General features: G+C 57.0%; 1 protein-coding gene across 1 annotated transcript in view; it reads right to left on the bottom strand.

Moving 5' to 3' along the window:
• Window positions 1-3,877: 3,877 nt before the first annotated feature.
• ITGA5 (integrin subunit alpha 5) overlaps window positions 3,878-15,348 on the bottom strand; it is a 30,215-nt gene continuing 18,744 nt past the window's right edge. The window contains exons 17-30 of the mRNA XM_055125826.1: window positions 15,114-15,268; window positions 14,281-14,418; window positions 14,092-14,159; window positions 13,422-13,572; window positions 13,236-13,328; window positions 13,066-13,145; window positions 12,869-12,949; window positions 12,662-12,767; window positions 12,063-12,215; window positions 9,616-9,702; window positions 9,397-9,510; window positions 7,783-7,884; window positions 6,386-6,508; window positions 3,878-4,944 (exon numbers count right to left, since the gene is read on the bottom strand). Coding sequence (XP_054981801.1) covers window positions 4,861-4,944; window positions 6,386-6,508; window positions 7,783-7,884; window positions 9,397-9,510; window positions 9,616-9,702; window positions 12,063-12,215; window positions 12,662-12,767; window positions 12,869-12,949; window positions 13,066-13,145; window positions 13,236-13,328; window positions 13,422-13,572; window positions 14,092-14,159; window positions 14,281-14,418; window positions 15,114-15,268 — 1,535 coding nt within the window. The 3' untranslated portion in view covers window positions 3,878-4,860. The remainder of the gene's footprint in view (window positions 4,945-6,385; window positions 6,509-7,782; window positions 7,885-9,396; window positions 9,511-9,615; window positions 9,703-12,062; window positions 12,216-12,661; window positions 12,768-12,868; window positions 12,950-13,065; window positions 13,146-13,235; window positions 13,329-13,421; window positions 13,573-14,091; window positions 14,160-14,280; window positions 14,419-15,113; window positions 15,269-15,348) is intronic.

The raw sequence follows: 15,348 nt of genomic DNA, 5'->3' as shown, positions 1-15,348 counted from the left end.
TGCTCTAATTGATGTCAAGAAACTTGAGACCCCCAGATCGGCTTCCCGCCTGCCAGCTGCCTCTCCAAGCCCCCTCCCCCTCCAGGCACCCCCAGCTGCTCCGTTCCCTTCTGGAGCACTTTTCTATCTCTGTCGCCATAGGCAAGGATCAGGCCCAATAAGGCTCAGGCCTCCTGCAGCCCCTCCCCCCACCTCCCCAGTGTCCCTCTGGGTGGGTCCAGTCCTGAAGTCCTGAGAGGGGAGGGGAGTTGCTCTGGAGGAGGCCTGGGAGGCAAACTTAGAGCAGTCCGAGAATCACAGTGCAGGGATGGAGAGGTTGGTGCTGGGTTACATCTGCAGCATTTCGAAGCCCAAGAAATTTCTTCTTTTGGGGCTGGAGCGATAGCACAGCGGGTAGGGCGTTTGCCTTGCACGTGGCCGACCCGGGTTTGATTCCCAGCATCCCATAGGGTCCCCTGAGCACCGCCAGGAGTAATTCCTGAGTGCATAAGCCAGGAGTAACCCCTGTGCATCGCCAGGTGTGACCCAAAAAGCCAAAAAAAAAAAAGGAGAGAGAGAAATTCCTTCTTTGTATTGTGCATCCTCAGGAGGGCCCTTGTCCTGCTCTGTGGCTTGAAGTAAAAGAAAACAGAAGCACGCACAGATCCAGAGCACCAGCCCGAGAGTACTCGGCCCACATCCCCTCCTCTCGATGACATCTGGAGCCTGGGTTTGGCTTGTGCCGTCCCCAGCCCTGCCCCAAGGAGGCGAGGATGGATTTCCTTCCTCGAGAGTGTTCTGCATTCCTGCCATCCTTGGAAGCACTGGGTGGTTCTCAGTCCCTTATCTCAACCACTCCCACTTCATTCTTGGGCTCTCTCTCTCTTTTTTTTTTTGTTTTGGGTCACACCCAGCGATGCTCAGGGGTTCCTCCTGGCTCTGCACTCAGAAATTACTCCTGGCGGTGCTGGGGGACCATATGGGATGCTGGGAATCGAGCCGAGGTCGGCCGCATGCAAGGCAAACGCCCTACCTGCTGTACTATCACTCCCCGCACCCCTTTTTAAAAAATTCAGTGTTTGAGCCACACCCGGCAATGATCAGGGCTTACTTCTAGGTCTGTGCTCCAGGATCAGGCTCCTGACGGGCTTGGGGGATCAGATGGGGGGGACAGGGTGTGAACCCAGATGTATGCACGACCTTTCCGCTGGACTCTCTCTAGCCCCCACGGGCTCTCCGAGTACTGTCCCTGTTCACATCCATATTTTGTAGAAAGCTCTGTGTTTGATTTCCTCACCGCCGCCCCCAAATAGGGAAAGAGTAAAGAAAAAATATAATAATATTTCAGGGACTGGAGCAATAGCACAGCGGGTAGGGCGTTTGCCTTGCACACGGCCGACCCAGGTTCGATTCCCAGCATCCCATATGATACCCTGAGCACATTCAGGGGTAATTCCTGAGTGCAGAGCCAGGAGTAACCCCTGTGCATCGCCGGGTGTGACCCCCCCCAAAAAAAAGCAAAGGAAAAGAATAGTTCAGATGCTTGGGGAAGAAGGGACAAGGTCAACCTGGGACCCTGCCTTCATCAAACGCCCATAAATTTTGTGGCTCTGCTGCCCCCTGGTGGCTGAGCTCAGGAGTCGCGTGACTTAGACATTAGGGCCGCCCAACATTTAATTTCAGCACCCCTTTCCTTCCCTTTTGGGGCACATTGGGACAGTCCTTGAGGACACAGATAACCCTGGAGGCTCATTCACTTTGGTTCTTCATCAAAGGCCTGAAACCTCTGGCATGTGGGTTAAAATGAGGGCCTGCAGGGCTGGAGATAGAACACAGAGGTTGGGGCCCTTTGCTCTGCACCTGACCAACCCTGATCCAATCGCTATGCATGTATCCCTGAGCACTGTCAAGAGTAAGCTTGGAGGGGGCTGGAGCGATAGCATAGCGGGTAGGGCGTTTGCCTTGCACTTGGCCAACCCGGGTTCGAATCCCAGCATCCCATATGGTCCCCCGAGCACCGCCAGGAGTAATTCCTGAGTGCAAAGCCAGGAGTAACCCCTGTGCATCGCCAGGTGTGACCCAAAAAGAAAAAAAAAGAGTAAGCTTGGAGCAGCTCCAGGGATGGCTGCAACAGCGAGCCCCACCTCCTCAAGTGAGGGGGGGGGCAAAGAAAAATAAGGGCTTTCAGTCAGACAAATCTGTTGAAATTTGCTTCGGTACTGTGTGACCTTGGGCGTTACATACCCTCTCTGAACTTCAATTACCTCCTCTTCCTGTCTAACTGGGATTAATGCCCCCTTCAAGGATTATTGACAGGAATCAAACCAAATAAGGAATGTAAAGGGATCCGGAGAGATTGGTCAATGAGCCGGAGCTCATACTTTGCATTCAGAAGCTTTTTTTTTTCCTTTTTGGGTCATATCCAGCGATGCATAGGGGTTACTCTTGGCTCTGCACTCAGAAATTACTTTTGGCGGTGCTCAGAGGACCATATGGGATGCTGGGAATCGAACCCGGGTTGGCTATGTGCAAGGCAAACGCCCTCCCCGCTGTGCTATCACACTGGCCCTTAAGAAACCTGGGGTTTGATCATCTTTTACAGCATGATCATCTGAGCACCACCGTGAGGGTCCCCTTGCATATGGCTGACGCTGGTTCAATCCCTGGCACCCCATATAGTGCCCTGAGCAATGCCAGGAGTGATCCCTGAGCACCGCTGGGTGTGGTCTCAAAACAAAACAGAACAGGAAAAGCAAAAAAAAAAAAATAAGAAAAAAAAATATTTCTTCTTCTGTGTCTTTTTCATTAGTCAGATTCATGTCCTTATTCTGCACCCCCAAGGTCCCCTATGTCATTAGCTGATTCAGGGAAGCCCTAGCCAGTTTTCTAGACTCTCACCTCCCTTTTGTCTTTTTGGGTCACACCCTGCGATGCTCAGGGGTTACTACTCCTGGCTCTGCACTCAGGGATTACACCTGGCTTTTCTCTGGGGACCATATGGGATGCTGGGGATTGAAACCAGGTCGCAGTGTGCAGAGTTAACACCCTACCCGCTGGACTATCGTCCCTCATCTCCCTACCTTTATTTTTATTTAATTTATTTATTTTTGCCTTTTGGGTCACACCCAGTGATGCTCAGGGGTTATTCCTGGCTCTGCACTCAGGAATCACTCTTGGCGGTACTTGGGGGACCATATGGGATACCTGGGATTGAACCCGGGTTGGCCGAGTGCAAGCCCTCCCCGCTGTGCTATCCCTCCTTACCTTTGACGTGGACCTCCAGGGTCGGAGAGACAGAGCAGTGAGCTGGGTGCTGGGACTGGTTAGATCCCCAGCACGAGGAACCCCCCACAAGCACAGAGCGAGGAGTAGGCCCTGAGCACTGCCACGTGTGGTCCCCAAACAAAACCACTCCAACCTTCCCTTTTGGATACTGGCCTGCTGCTCAAACCCGCACCAAGAACATGCCCCGCTCCCGTCTCCTGGGGGTGCTGGGAACCAGATCTGTGGACAGGCAGAGAGGCGAAGACCTATTTTTTTTTTCTTTGTGGGTCACACCCGGCGATGCACAGGGGAAACTCCTGGCTCATGCACTCAGGAATTACTCCTGGCCGTGCTCGGGTGACCCTATGGGATGCTGGGAATCGAACCCAGGTCGGCCACATGCAAGGCAAATGCCCTACCCTCTATGCTATCGCTCCAGCCCTGAATATCTATTTTTGCATCCCCTACCAGTTCTCTCCCCTAAAAGGAACCCCAAATCTAGCCCCACAGTTTTGGGGGCGAGGGTGTATCGTGCTCCTGCTTCCCAGCGGGAAGAGGCCTTGAGATACACTTGCTACCCGCCACGCCATCCGGTTCCAGGGTGGGTTTGCAAAGAGACGGGAAACGCCCAGACTCCAGCTCTGGTCAGTGGGGCACCGGGCTGGGTTTATTGCACTTGCAACAGAGTTTAAATAAGTCCCGAGTATCCGGAGCCAAGGTGAGGGGGAGGGTCGGGCGGTGGGGGAAGGGGCAGCATCAGTGCATGGTGGGCAGAACCCCAGCCCTGAGGTCCAGGGCAGCGGGCTCCCCTGTGTCCAGGGACCTGGGAGGGCCTGCGCCTGGCCACGCCGAGGTTCCAGATCTGTGGCCGTCATCGCCCCCCGCGGGGGTCCTGGGCAGACCGGGCTTCCCCCGAGGCAGGGATGAAGGGGGGCCCTCGACCTGGGGCTGGAGCAGGTTCAAGTGTTCTTTGGAAACTGCTTCTGTCGCCGGCTCTGAGTCTGGATCTCAGTCCCCTGCCCGGCCCCAGGCTCCACGTGGCCCCCTTAGCGTTCTGACGCCCCTCTGGGCTGGCTCCGGGGCCAGCAGGGATCCTTGTCTGGGCTCGGTCCTGAGCACTGCATCTGCCTCCGTTAAGTTCCTTGTGGCCGGCGGGGCGCGGCCTGTCCCGAGCTGCCGGGTCTCGCCGTCCAGGGCCCAGGGCCTCAGCTGGGAGCTTCGCGGGGGTCTCTGGCGGGGCTGCCGGCCGCCCTCCGCAGGCTGGGGCGAGGCTGGAAGTCCTGGTGGCACGTCCGGCCCAGAGGCTTGGGACGCGATTCCCCAGCGAAGGTTCCAGGTTGTCTGCAGGAAACTCTTGCCAGGATGCAAAGGCTGCTGGGGCCCCTGGCCCTGGGGCTCCCCCATCCACGGGGACGGCATGTGTAAACAAGGGTCCTTCACAGTGCTTGGGGGAGGGGATCCCCAGCTCCTCGGCACCCCCCGGCTCTGGCCCTTCAAGTATGTCTCTGGGCTGGGGAGAGGAGCTTCTCCCGGGCCCTCAGCACCTTTAGAAAGCGCCCATCTCCCTCCCGGTCAGAAGACGGGGCAGGGGAGCTGGGCCTTCAGGATCGGGAGGACTCAGGCATCCGAGGTGGCTGGAGGCTTGAGCTGGGCTTTCTCCATGGCCGTGCCGTACGGGAGGGAGCGTTTGAAGAATCCGAGCTAGGGAGGAGGAAGGTGGGAGACGTTAGGTTAGTCTGACTTGTTTGTTTGTTTTTTTTTTTGGGGGGGGAGGTCACACCTGGTGATGCACAGGGGTTACTCCTGGCTCTACACTCAGGAATTATTCCTGGCGGTACTCAGGGGACCCTATGGGATGCTGGGAATTGAACCCGGGTCAGCCGCGTGCAAGGCAAACGCCCTCCCCGCTGTGCTACCGCTCCAGCCCCAGTCTGGCTTCGTTTTGCCTCGAAACTCAGCCCAAGAAGACACAGACAGGGGCTGGAGCAATAGCACAGCGGGTAGGGCAGAGGCAGGGGGGGTCTTTCATTGGTGCCATAAAAATACCCCTAGTTGGGCCAGAGAGATAGTACAGGGCATAGGACACCAGTCTTTTCTTTTGTGGGGGGTCACACCGGTGATGCACAGGGGTTACTCCTGGCTCTGCACTCAGGAATCACCCCTGGTGGTGCTCAGGGGACCATATGGGATGCTGGGAATCGAACCCGGGTTGGCCGCATGCAAAGCAAACACTCTACCCGCTGTGCTATTGCTCCGGCCCCAATAGGGCACTAGTCTTGCATGCAGCTGACCCGGATTTTTTTTTGGGGGGGTGTTTTACCCATAGCTGGTGATGCTCAGGGGTTACTCCTGACTCTAGCTAGCCTCGCCAGGAGGGATCCCCGAGCACAGAGCCAGAAGTAAGCCCTGAGCACTGCTGGATGAGGCCTCAAAACAAAATGAAGACAAATCCCACCAAGCCCTCCCTCCCCAACAAATAACCACAAACAAACAAATTAAAAAAAAACAACAACTAACCAAGCAAAACCAAAATAGAACAAAACAAATAAAAAAAACCCCAACAACCCCCTACATATATGCCTCTCGGAGAGCCCGGCAAGCTACCGAGAGTATCCCGCCCGCACGGCAGAGCCTGGCAAGCTCCCTGTGGTGTATTCGATGCGCCAAAAACAGTAACGATAACAGTCTCATTCCCCTGACCCTGAAAGAGCCTCCAATTGTTGGGAAAGACGAGTAAGGAGAGGCTGCTAAAATCTCAGGGCTGGGACGAATGGAGACATTACTGGCGCCCGCTCGAGTAAATCACTGAACAACGGGATGACAGTGATACAGTGACAATCCTGGCTTCCTTGCAGGACTGAGGCCCCTGCTACGTCCGCTCCACTGCTGAGACCTGCCGCCGGCCTCTGGGGACGTGGAAGCAGCACCAAGGCCGCCCAGCGGCCACTTGTGGGGAGCAGGGAGTTTGCGGGTACGGCGGCTTGAGTCAGGAAACTCAAGTCAGGGGCCACACGCAGAACTCGGGGGAGGAAGTGGACCTGGGCAGCTGAGATGCTGGCCGGCCCGGGCAAGGGTGGGCACTTGTGACTGCGCTGGCAAGGGCAGGGCCCCGGGCGGTGGCAAGGGGGAGGGTGTGGCTGACCTTGTAAAGGATGTAGATGAGCAGGCCCAGGAGGAGGAGGCCGAAGAGGATGGCCAGGATGATGATCCAGAGCGGGACCCCCTGGCTGCCCTCAGCCTTGGTCCACTGCACGGCTGTGGCCACCTAGGAGGCAAGTCAGCAGACGCCATGAGCTTCCCTGTCCCAAACGGAGCACCCACCCCAGAGCACCCACCCCGTCTCGGGCTCGTCCCGTCTCTTACCTCCCATTCAGGCAAAAATAATTCTGAGTTTCTTTCTTTCTTTCTTTTTTTTTTTTTTTTTTTTTTTGCTTTTTGGGTCACACCTGGTGATGCACAGGGGTTACTCCTGGCTCTGCACTCAGGAATTACCCCTGGCGGTGCTCAGGGGACGCTGGGAATTGAACCTGGGTCGGCTGTGTGTGTGAGGCAACGCCCTACCCCTGTGCTATTGCTCCAGCCCCAGAACTGAGTTTCTAAGGTTCAACACCAAAAACGGTTACTTTTTTTTGGGGGGGGGTGGGAACAAAAGGGTTAAGTGAGATGGGTGGAGGAGAAAGGCAGACTGGGCAGGTAGCCGGACCCTGATATTGGACAGCTAGTGGGTGGGTGGGGGGTGGTGAGGAAAGCTACGGGGGTGGGGGTGGGGGTGGAGGAGGAGGTGTACTGAGACTGCTGCTCTTCCTCGCAGGAAATCTCTCTTGAGATAAGCCCATTATAAGGATGTTTGTCCTGATACACCAAGGCCCTCGGATGTGTAAATGTTTCTCCTGGAGAGATTAAGATAGCGAGACCAACTGGTCCAAGAATATTGTTGTTCTGCTAATGATCCACACTTCTAAAGAATAAATATCGGGCATAAAGGACAGACGGGGGCTTCAGTGCAAGGGGCTGTTAGCCCTGACCCCATGCTTTCTCTCTTACTCTGTCTCATTCTCCTAAGCCTCCTGCTCTGACCCTGTGCAGGGTCCCGGACCTTCTCTCTCTCTCTGTCCGTCCCTCCCTCTCTCTCTCTCTCTCTCTCTCTCTCTCTCTCTCTCTCTCTCTCTCTCTCAACCCTCGGCTCCCAAATCTTTTGGGGCCTTCACAGCTGCTAACTCCCTCTCCCTGGAATATAGTCCTTCCCTCATCCGTCCATCTGGTAGTTCTCTGTACCCTGCAAGATCTGGTGTCCACGGGGCCTCCCCCGGGAAGCCTCTCCTGTCCCCGAGAGACTGGCCGCCAACGTCCCCAGGCACATCCTGGCACTGGTCACACCGTCCACATTGCTCAAGGGATGGAGCATGCCAGGAGCAAAGAGACCCTGTTCCTTTCGCTTCCCATCTGTCCCCAACCCCTAGGACAGCACCTGGCTCCTAGCAGATGCTCAACCAACACGTGTGTCTGGCCCCCAGGGCTGACCTTTGACCCCGCACTCACCTGCAGCTCCTTCCGGGGAAGCTGCCGGGGCAGGATTCGGTAGGGCATCTTCAGGGCCTCATACACAGCTTCACACTGCAGGCTGAAGGGCTGGTGCTGCCGCTGTGGGGGAGGGGAGGTGTTCAGGGACGCCCCCCCCTCCCCGGGGACCGAGATTCCCCTCGGTCAGGCGCAGGTTGGGTATTTCCAGGTTTGGGGTTCATTCTCTCCTGTATCTGCATTCCTTTTTTTTTGGGGGGGAGGGGTGGAAATACTGGAAGTGTTTAGGGTTTTCCCTGTGTTGGGGCTCAAACCTGGGGCTCCTGCTTGCAGTTTATATACCCAGCCCTCTCTGATCCTTATATGAGATAATAGATGTGTAATTAGATAATTATAAAGAAAACAACATATCATTAGATAACTGCCTGTTCCATAAATTTTTTTAAAAGTATCATTGTATCATTAATGTGGGTTAGACAGTTGGGGCAATACCTGGTCAGCAATGACTGATATTTTGTGTTCTTAATTAAAATTTAAATGTTGAATGTGTACTTTGGTTTTCTGGGCCACACCTGGATGTGCTCAGAACTTACTCCTGATTCTGTGCCCAGGGATTACTTCTGGGGCAGTTCGGGGGACCACAGGCAGTGCCTACGATCAAACTCAGCCTGGTGTTTGCAAGGCAAGCAGCCGTATCCACTGTATTATCTCTTTGGCTCTCCAGTTAAAACTTTTTTTAATTTAGTTGAACTTAACTTTTTTTTTTTTTTGCTTTTTGGGTCACACCTGGTGATGCACAGGGGTTACTCCTGGCTCATGCACTCAGGAATTACTCCTGTCGGTGCTCGGGGGATCATATGGGATGCTGGGGATTGAACCCAGGGTGGCTGCGTCCAAGGCAAATGCCCTACCCACTGTGCTACCGCTCCAGCCCTATTTAAACTTATTATTTATTTATTTATTTATTTATTGTTTTTTGGGTCACACCCAGCGATGCACAGGGGTTACTCCTGGCTCATGCACTCAGGAATCACTCCTGTCGTTGCTGGGGGACCATATGGGATGCTGGGAATTGAACCCGGGTCCGTCGCACGCAAGGCAAACACCCTACTGCTGTGCTATCATTCCAGCCCCTTACTCATGGTTTTGATGAGCAAAGTTACTCTATCTTTACCGCCACCAAAGTGCCGAGACCCCCCACCTCCTGATGACTCCTGTCTTTACTATCTTTTTTCCTCTCCACTCATCTTTTGTCTCTTATTTTTCTTTCCTTTTTAGTTTTTGGGCCGCACCCTGTGTTGCTCAGGCTCTGTACTCAGGAATTACTCCTGACGGTGCTTAGGGGGGACTGTATGGGATGCCAGAGATTGAACCTTGAGCTGCGGGGTGCAGGGCAAGGGCCCTACCCACTGTACTATCGCTCCCGCCCCTCCATCTGTTTTCCTTTGATCTCTGGGCACTTCTCTCTCCCACGCCTGTGAATGGGGGCTTGGAAAGGAAAGCTGTCATTCCTGGTTTGGCCACTAGGTGGCACAAAGCACCCACGCCCTAGCTGAACCAGGCCGAGGGCCTCCCCACTGAAGGGAGAGGACAGGGGGGCTGGGAGGCCAGGGGTCAGGGCGGAGACTCCCTCACATGCAGAAAGGTTTTGGCCCAGACTCGGAAATGCAGTTGTAGGCTTCGGCTCTCTTGTCGGTGCAGGGGCCCGAGCTCACAGCGCAGCTTGAAACACTTGGCCTCGGGGCATTTCTGGGAAGAAGAGGAGAGACTGGAATCCGACTGCCGCCCTCCCGGGGCTCCGAGCACTGATCAAGCACTCGGGGCTCTGGCCCTGAGAGTCCCAGGACAACATACCAAGATCTGAGGTCCCGGAGAGGCCGGGCTTCTGCCAGGGGCTTCCCGTCGGTGCAGCTGGTGGGGCGGGGAGCCCTCGGGGTCCAACTGGGAGAGCAGAAAACACACTTATTTATCCCTCCATACTGCAGCAGCTCAGCAGCCGGCGCCCGGGGGTAGAGCACGACTCACGGGGGACTCTCGGGCTACACTGCAGTGCTCGGATGGGAACCTGGGGCATGTGGGACCAGGTGTCGAACGAGGACCGCGCTCACGGCCGGAGCCACATCCCCGGCCCCCTGGAGTCTTTCATCCATCCACGTCACCACCGCCCAGGGCAAGGCACCTAGCCCAGCACTGGAGTATTTGAGTGGATCAAATCAGGTCCATGAGTTTCAGTGGAGGAGGCACCCAGATATAATAATTAGATTCTGCCGTGCCCCTTCCTTACACTAGCACGTGACAGGGACGAATGGAGACGTTACTGGTGCCCACTCGAGCAAATCGATGAACAACGGGTGGACAAGTGACACAAGTGATGTATATTTCAGACTTCTGAAACTTTGCTTTACGTTTTGTCTTTTCCTTTCAACTTTTCTTTCTTTATACTTTTTTTTTTTTTTTTTTGCTTTTTGGGTCACACCTGGCGATGCGCAGGGGTTACTCCTGGCTCTGTACTCAGGAATCACACCTGGCGGTGCTCAGAGGACCATATGGGATACTGGGAATTGAACCCGGGTCGGCCGCGTGCAAAGCAAACGCCCTACCCGCTGTGCTATTGCTTCAGCCCCTTCTTTATACATTTTTTATTTTATTTTATTTTATTTTAAATTCTTTTATTGATTCACCATGTGGAAAGTTACAAAGCTTTCAGGTTTAAGTCTCGGTTATACAATGCTCAAACACCCATCCCTTCACCAGTGCATATATTCCACCACCAAGAATCACGATATACCTCCCCCCTTCTCCCCACCTCCCCAGCCCCCCACCCTGCATGTGTAACTGGTAAATTTCACTTTACTTCACTTTACTTTGATTACTTTCAATATTTAAACAAAAAAATTCACTACTATTGATTTGGAGTTTCTCCCCCTTCTTTATACATTTTTTAGGGGCTGGAGCGAGAGCACAGCAGGGAGGGCGTTTGCCTTGCACATGGCTGACCAGGGTTCGATTCCTCCGCCCCTCTCGGAGAGCCCCGAAAGCTATCAAGAATATCCCGCCCCCACGGCAGAGCCTGGCAAGCTCCACGTGGCATATTCGATATGCCAAAAACAGTAACAAGTCTCACAATGGAGACGTTACTGGTGCCCACTCGAGCAAATCGATGAACAACAGGACGACAGTGCTACAGTGCCCCTGCTAAGGGCCTTTGCACTGGCTGTTCTGTCTCCTTGGGTCACTCTTTCCTAGTCTTCTCTTTGCTGCTGTAAGTGCCAGGGGCCCAACCCAGGGCCCACACAAGCAAGGCGAGCGCTCTGCCCCTCAGCCACACGCCCACCCTCTTGGCGAGTCTTCACAGGACTCAGCCTCAGTTTTCAGGCCTCTCGGTTCAGTCACTGTCTCCTTGGGAGGTTTTTCTCTGATGATTCAGTGTCAGCAGCCCTCAGCATACTGGCAATGAACTTTCACCACAATTCTTTGTCTTTTTGGTCACACTCAGCAATGCTCAGGGGTTACTCCTGGCTCCGTACGCAGGAGTCATTCCTGGCAGCGCTTGGCAGACCGTGTGGGATGCCGGGGACCGAACCCAAGTTGGCTGTGTGCAAGGCAAGCGCCCTCCCTCCTGTTGCCCTGGTCCCATTCACACTTTCCCGTACCAATTCACCTCTGCCTTTGAGTTCTGACAGTCTATTCCCCTCCTCTAAAGTGTGAGCTCTAGGGGCTGGAGAGATAGCACAGCGGGTAGGGCCTTTGCCTTGCACGCGACCGACCCGGGTTCAATTCCCAACATCCCATAGGGTCAGCCCTGAGCACTGCCAGGGGTAATTCCTGAGTGCAGAGCCAGGAGTGACTCCTGTGCATCATCGGGTGTGACCCAAAAAGCAAAAAAATAAAAATGAAAAAATAAAGTGCCTTAAAAAAAAAAAATGTGAGCTCCAGGCAAGCGGGGGCCTTGCCAGTTCTGTTTGGTCTAACCGAAGCCGCAGCAGCGATCAGCGCTGACGTTCATTTAATTAAGTATTGTTAATGAGAAAACAAACTTCAGAGCAGGCGCCGGGGCCCAGGGGAACAGCCCGAAGAGCCCTCCGGGGACGGAGCTAGGCCCAGGAGTCCGCCCGCAACGGAAGGAAAGCAAAGGACATTTCCCGCCGAGTACAAATGTCTTTTCCCCTCCGGGGGCCCTGAGGTGTCGCCTGCCTGGCCTCCCTCCAGTGACCTCAATTCTAGCTGCAGCCTGTCCTCACGGGCTCCTAGCAACCCCCTCGGGCCTCTGGCTGTGTCCACTGCGGGGCCAGCTCACTCACCTTCAGCCCCTGCGGGTTGAGCGGGTGGCTGGCGGTGCAGTTGCTCAGCCCGGTGGTCCTGGTCACGTAGAGGAGCGGCTGGTCGTCCAGCGCGTGGGGACAGCTGAGCTCCAACACGCCGCGGCTGATGGAGCTGGGGCCCAGGTTGATGAGCTGAGGGAGGGGAAGGCACAAGCGTCAGGGGGAGGGAGGGCCTCTGTCCCGAGGAGATCGCCGGCCACGGGGGCCCACCCCTGCCTGCTGCCATGTCCTGTCTCTGGGACAGGACGCCGGCACCGTGCAGCCATGTCCCGCCCTGCCGGGATTGGGGCGACAGAGCACTGCAGGGAGGGCACTTGCCGGCCTTGCACACAGCCTACTTGGGTTTGGTCCCCAGCACGCCCTAGGGTCCCCGAAGCAATGCCAGGTGTGGCCCTGGAGCACGGAGCCAGGAGCAAGCCCTGCGCATAGCTGGGGGTGGCCCAAAAAGGGAAAAACAAGAACCGCCGAGGCCTGGCCGCATCTCTCCCGGCCTCCGTGCGCCCCAGGCTGCTCCCGGCCACCCCGTCTCCCCTCACCCTGCCTCCTCCGTCCCTGTCGCGCCAGCCCCGGCCCCTCACCTCATAGACGTGGTGGACGGCGGGGCCCACGTCACCCTCCTCCTGTGGCCTGTCCCGGGGGTGCCAGTCTGTCACCGGGAATAGCACGGCCTCGGGCTTGGACACACTGAGGAGGAGGAGCGGGGCTTAAGAGACCGTCGGGGGCACCCTGCTCCCCAGACAGCCCCCCCTGCCCCCCTGCAGGAGGGCCCGGCTCTCCGCACGCACCCGTTCAGGGACACCAACGCCTGAGCTTCCACCGACAGCCGGAAGGACACCACGTCGCTCTGGGAGTTGTTGAGATTCTTGCTGTGGGGTGGGAGAGACGGAGGAGATGCTGGGCCCGCCCTGGCCCACGCCCCAACTCGAGTGTGCGGGCCGCAGGGTGGGTGGGGGGGATCTCTGCAGTGCCCCCGGCTCCTTACCTGAGGATCTGGAAGTCAAACTGGATGGTCTTCTTCGTGTCCCGGAGATGCGGGACGGTGAACCGAAGCCCCCCCCAGATCTGTGGGAGATGGCGGGACGGTTAGACGAGGCGCTGGCTTCACTCCCGGGTACCGGGGCCCCGGGGCCCTTCCTCCCAGCCCCGACTTACGCTGGCGCCGGCCTTCATGGGGTTGCCCAGGTCACACACCAGCAGGCGGCTCTGGTTCACTGCGAAGTAGTCGCAGCTCAGGCTGGAGAAGTTCTGGGGGTGAGGAGCGTGGGTGAGGGGCGGGCGCCCTCCGGCGAAGGGGACCCCCCCCCCGCCCACCTCCCGGCCCCGGAAGTCCGCTCTCACCCCTGGGTTCCTGACGAGCCCCGAGTACTCGGCCTCCGGGGGTGCGGTGACCCGAAGCTCAGCCTCGTAGGCGCCGCCCTCACCCACGTTCTGGGCATGGAAAGTTAGGTTCAGAGAGTTCTTGTCGCCCAGGTACACGTGGGTCTGCTCCCTGGGGGAGGAGGCACAGGATGAGCCACAAACCAGGTCACTGACCAGACTGTTAGCAACCAGAATAAGAGAGAACCGAGAGGCACCATTTCCCGAGCTCCAACTTCAGGGGAAGTGCTAGGCTGGATGCTACGCGTGCAAGACTTCACTTAATTCGGCCCCGAAAGCCAGAGGAACTGATGCCAAAAGCTCCAAATGATTAGAGAGATGGAGAAACTTGGGGCCGGAGAGACAGCACCGTGGGCAGGGCGCCTGCCTTGCACACAGCCAATCTGGGTTCGATCCCCGTCATCCCACACACCGCCAGGAGTGATTCCTGAGTGCAGAGCCAGGAGTAACCCCGGAGCATTGCCGGGTGTGGCCCAAAAACAAACAAGAAGTTGAGTAACTTCCTAGGGTCACGCAGCTGGGGAGTGTGCACCCTCGCTCTACTCCGGGTACCAGGTGTTCCCAAGATCCCTCTGTCCCTTGATGGGACTTGGCATCTGGAATCCCTGGGCTGAGGTCAGCCTCCACTTACCCAAACACTTCCAGCTGCAGGTCTGGGACACAGATGTTGTCTTCTCCGCAGTCCAGCAAGATCTGAGCCTGGGGGCGGGCGGGGGGGAGCAGGCGGCCTTGAGAGGGGGACTTAGCCTGCTTCTGGGCTGTGGGCGTCTTCCCAAGGGAACCCCCTCCCCCACGCGCTGTCCCCCACCCCGCTCCTCACCTTCTCCTCTATGCGGCTCTTGCTCTGGTAATGCAAGACCGGCCGCAGGCCGTGGCTGTCGGCTGGGGCTCGGGGGTCCAGGGAGAAGTTGAGGGCGATGTGAATCGGGGAGAGTTTGTCTCGGAACTCCGACTCGTTCTGGAGCCAGGGGGGAGGGTTCACAGGGTCAGGATCGGGAGACAAGGGGACCCTGCTCCTCTGATTCTTTTTTTTTCTTTTTGGGGCACACCTGGCATTGCACAGGGGTTACTCCTGGCTCTGCACTCAGGAATCACTCCTGGCGGTGCTCGGGGGACCCTATGGGATGCTGGGAATCGAACCTAGGTCAGCCGCGTGCCAGACAAACGCCCTCCCCGCTGTGCTAACACTCCAGCCCTCCTCTGCTTCTTTTTTCTTTTTTCTTTTTGGGTCACACTTGTTGATGCTCAGGGGTCACTCCTGGCTTTGCACTCCGGAATCACTCCTGGCGGTGCTAGGGGGACCCTATGGGATGCTGGGAATCAACCTGGGTCAGCCGCGTGCAAGGCAAACGCCCTACCCGCTGTGCTATCACTCCGGCCCTCCTCTGCTTCTTACACCTGGCTCTACTCAAGGTCCTCAAGGACCCAAGTGTCAGAGCCTGGACTCATTGCTTCAGAGGTCCCGGCGGTCTGATTCCCGGCTCTTCCAACCGAAGGCCCCCCCCCTCTGCATCGCCCCCAAATCCCAAGTCCTTCACGGCAGTCTACCAATGTCCTCTCCTTCAAGTGGGACCCCCTGGCTCTACGTGGCTGCCACTCTCCAGTCTGGCCAGATCGCGCCCCCCTCACCCTGCCCCGCCCAGGGGGCCATACCCTGAGGAAGATCTTCATCTCTCGGCACTCCTCCCGGGCCCCGTTCTGGATGAGCAACGTCTGGATCAGGGTCGCCTGCCGGGAGGCGAGGAACAGCGCCCGCCGGACGCCCCCCTTCTGCTTCTGCCAGTCCAGCTGGAGCTCCACGGTGAAGCCTGCGGGCACATGCGGCAACAAGAGCGTTCACCCGGGCGGCACACGGAGATGCCCCGGACCCCCGCCCCGCCGGGGGCCC

The sequence above is a fragment of the Sorex araneus genome, chromosome 2 (assembly GCF_027595985.1).
Source record: "Sorex araneus isolate mSorAra2 chromosome 2, mSorAra2.pri, whole genome shotgun sequence".
Classification (NCBI taxonomy): Eukaryota; Metazoa; Chordata; class Mammalia; order Eulipotyphla; family Soricidae; genus Sorex; species Sorex araneus.
Note: the sequence above shows the minus strand (reverse complement) of the source record. Positions and strands in the feature narration are given on the sequence as shown.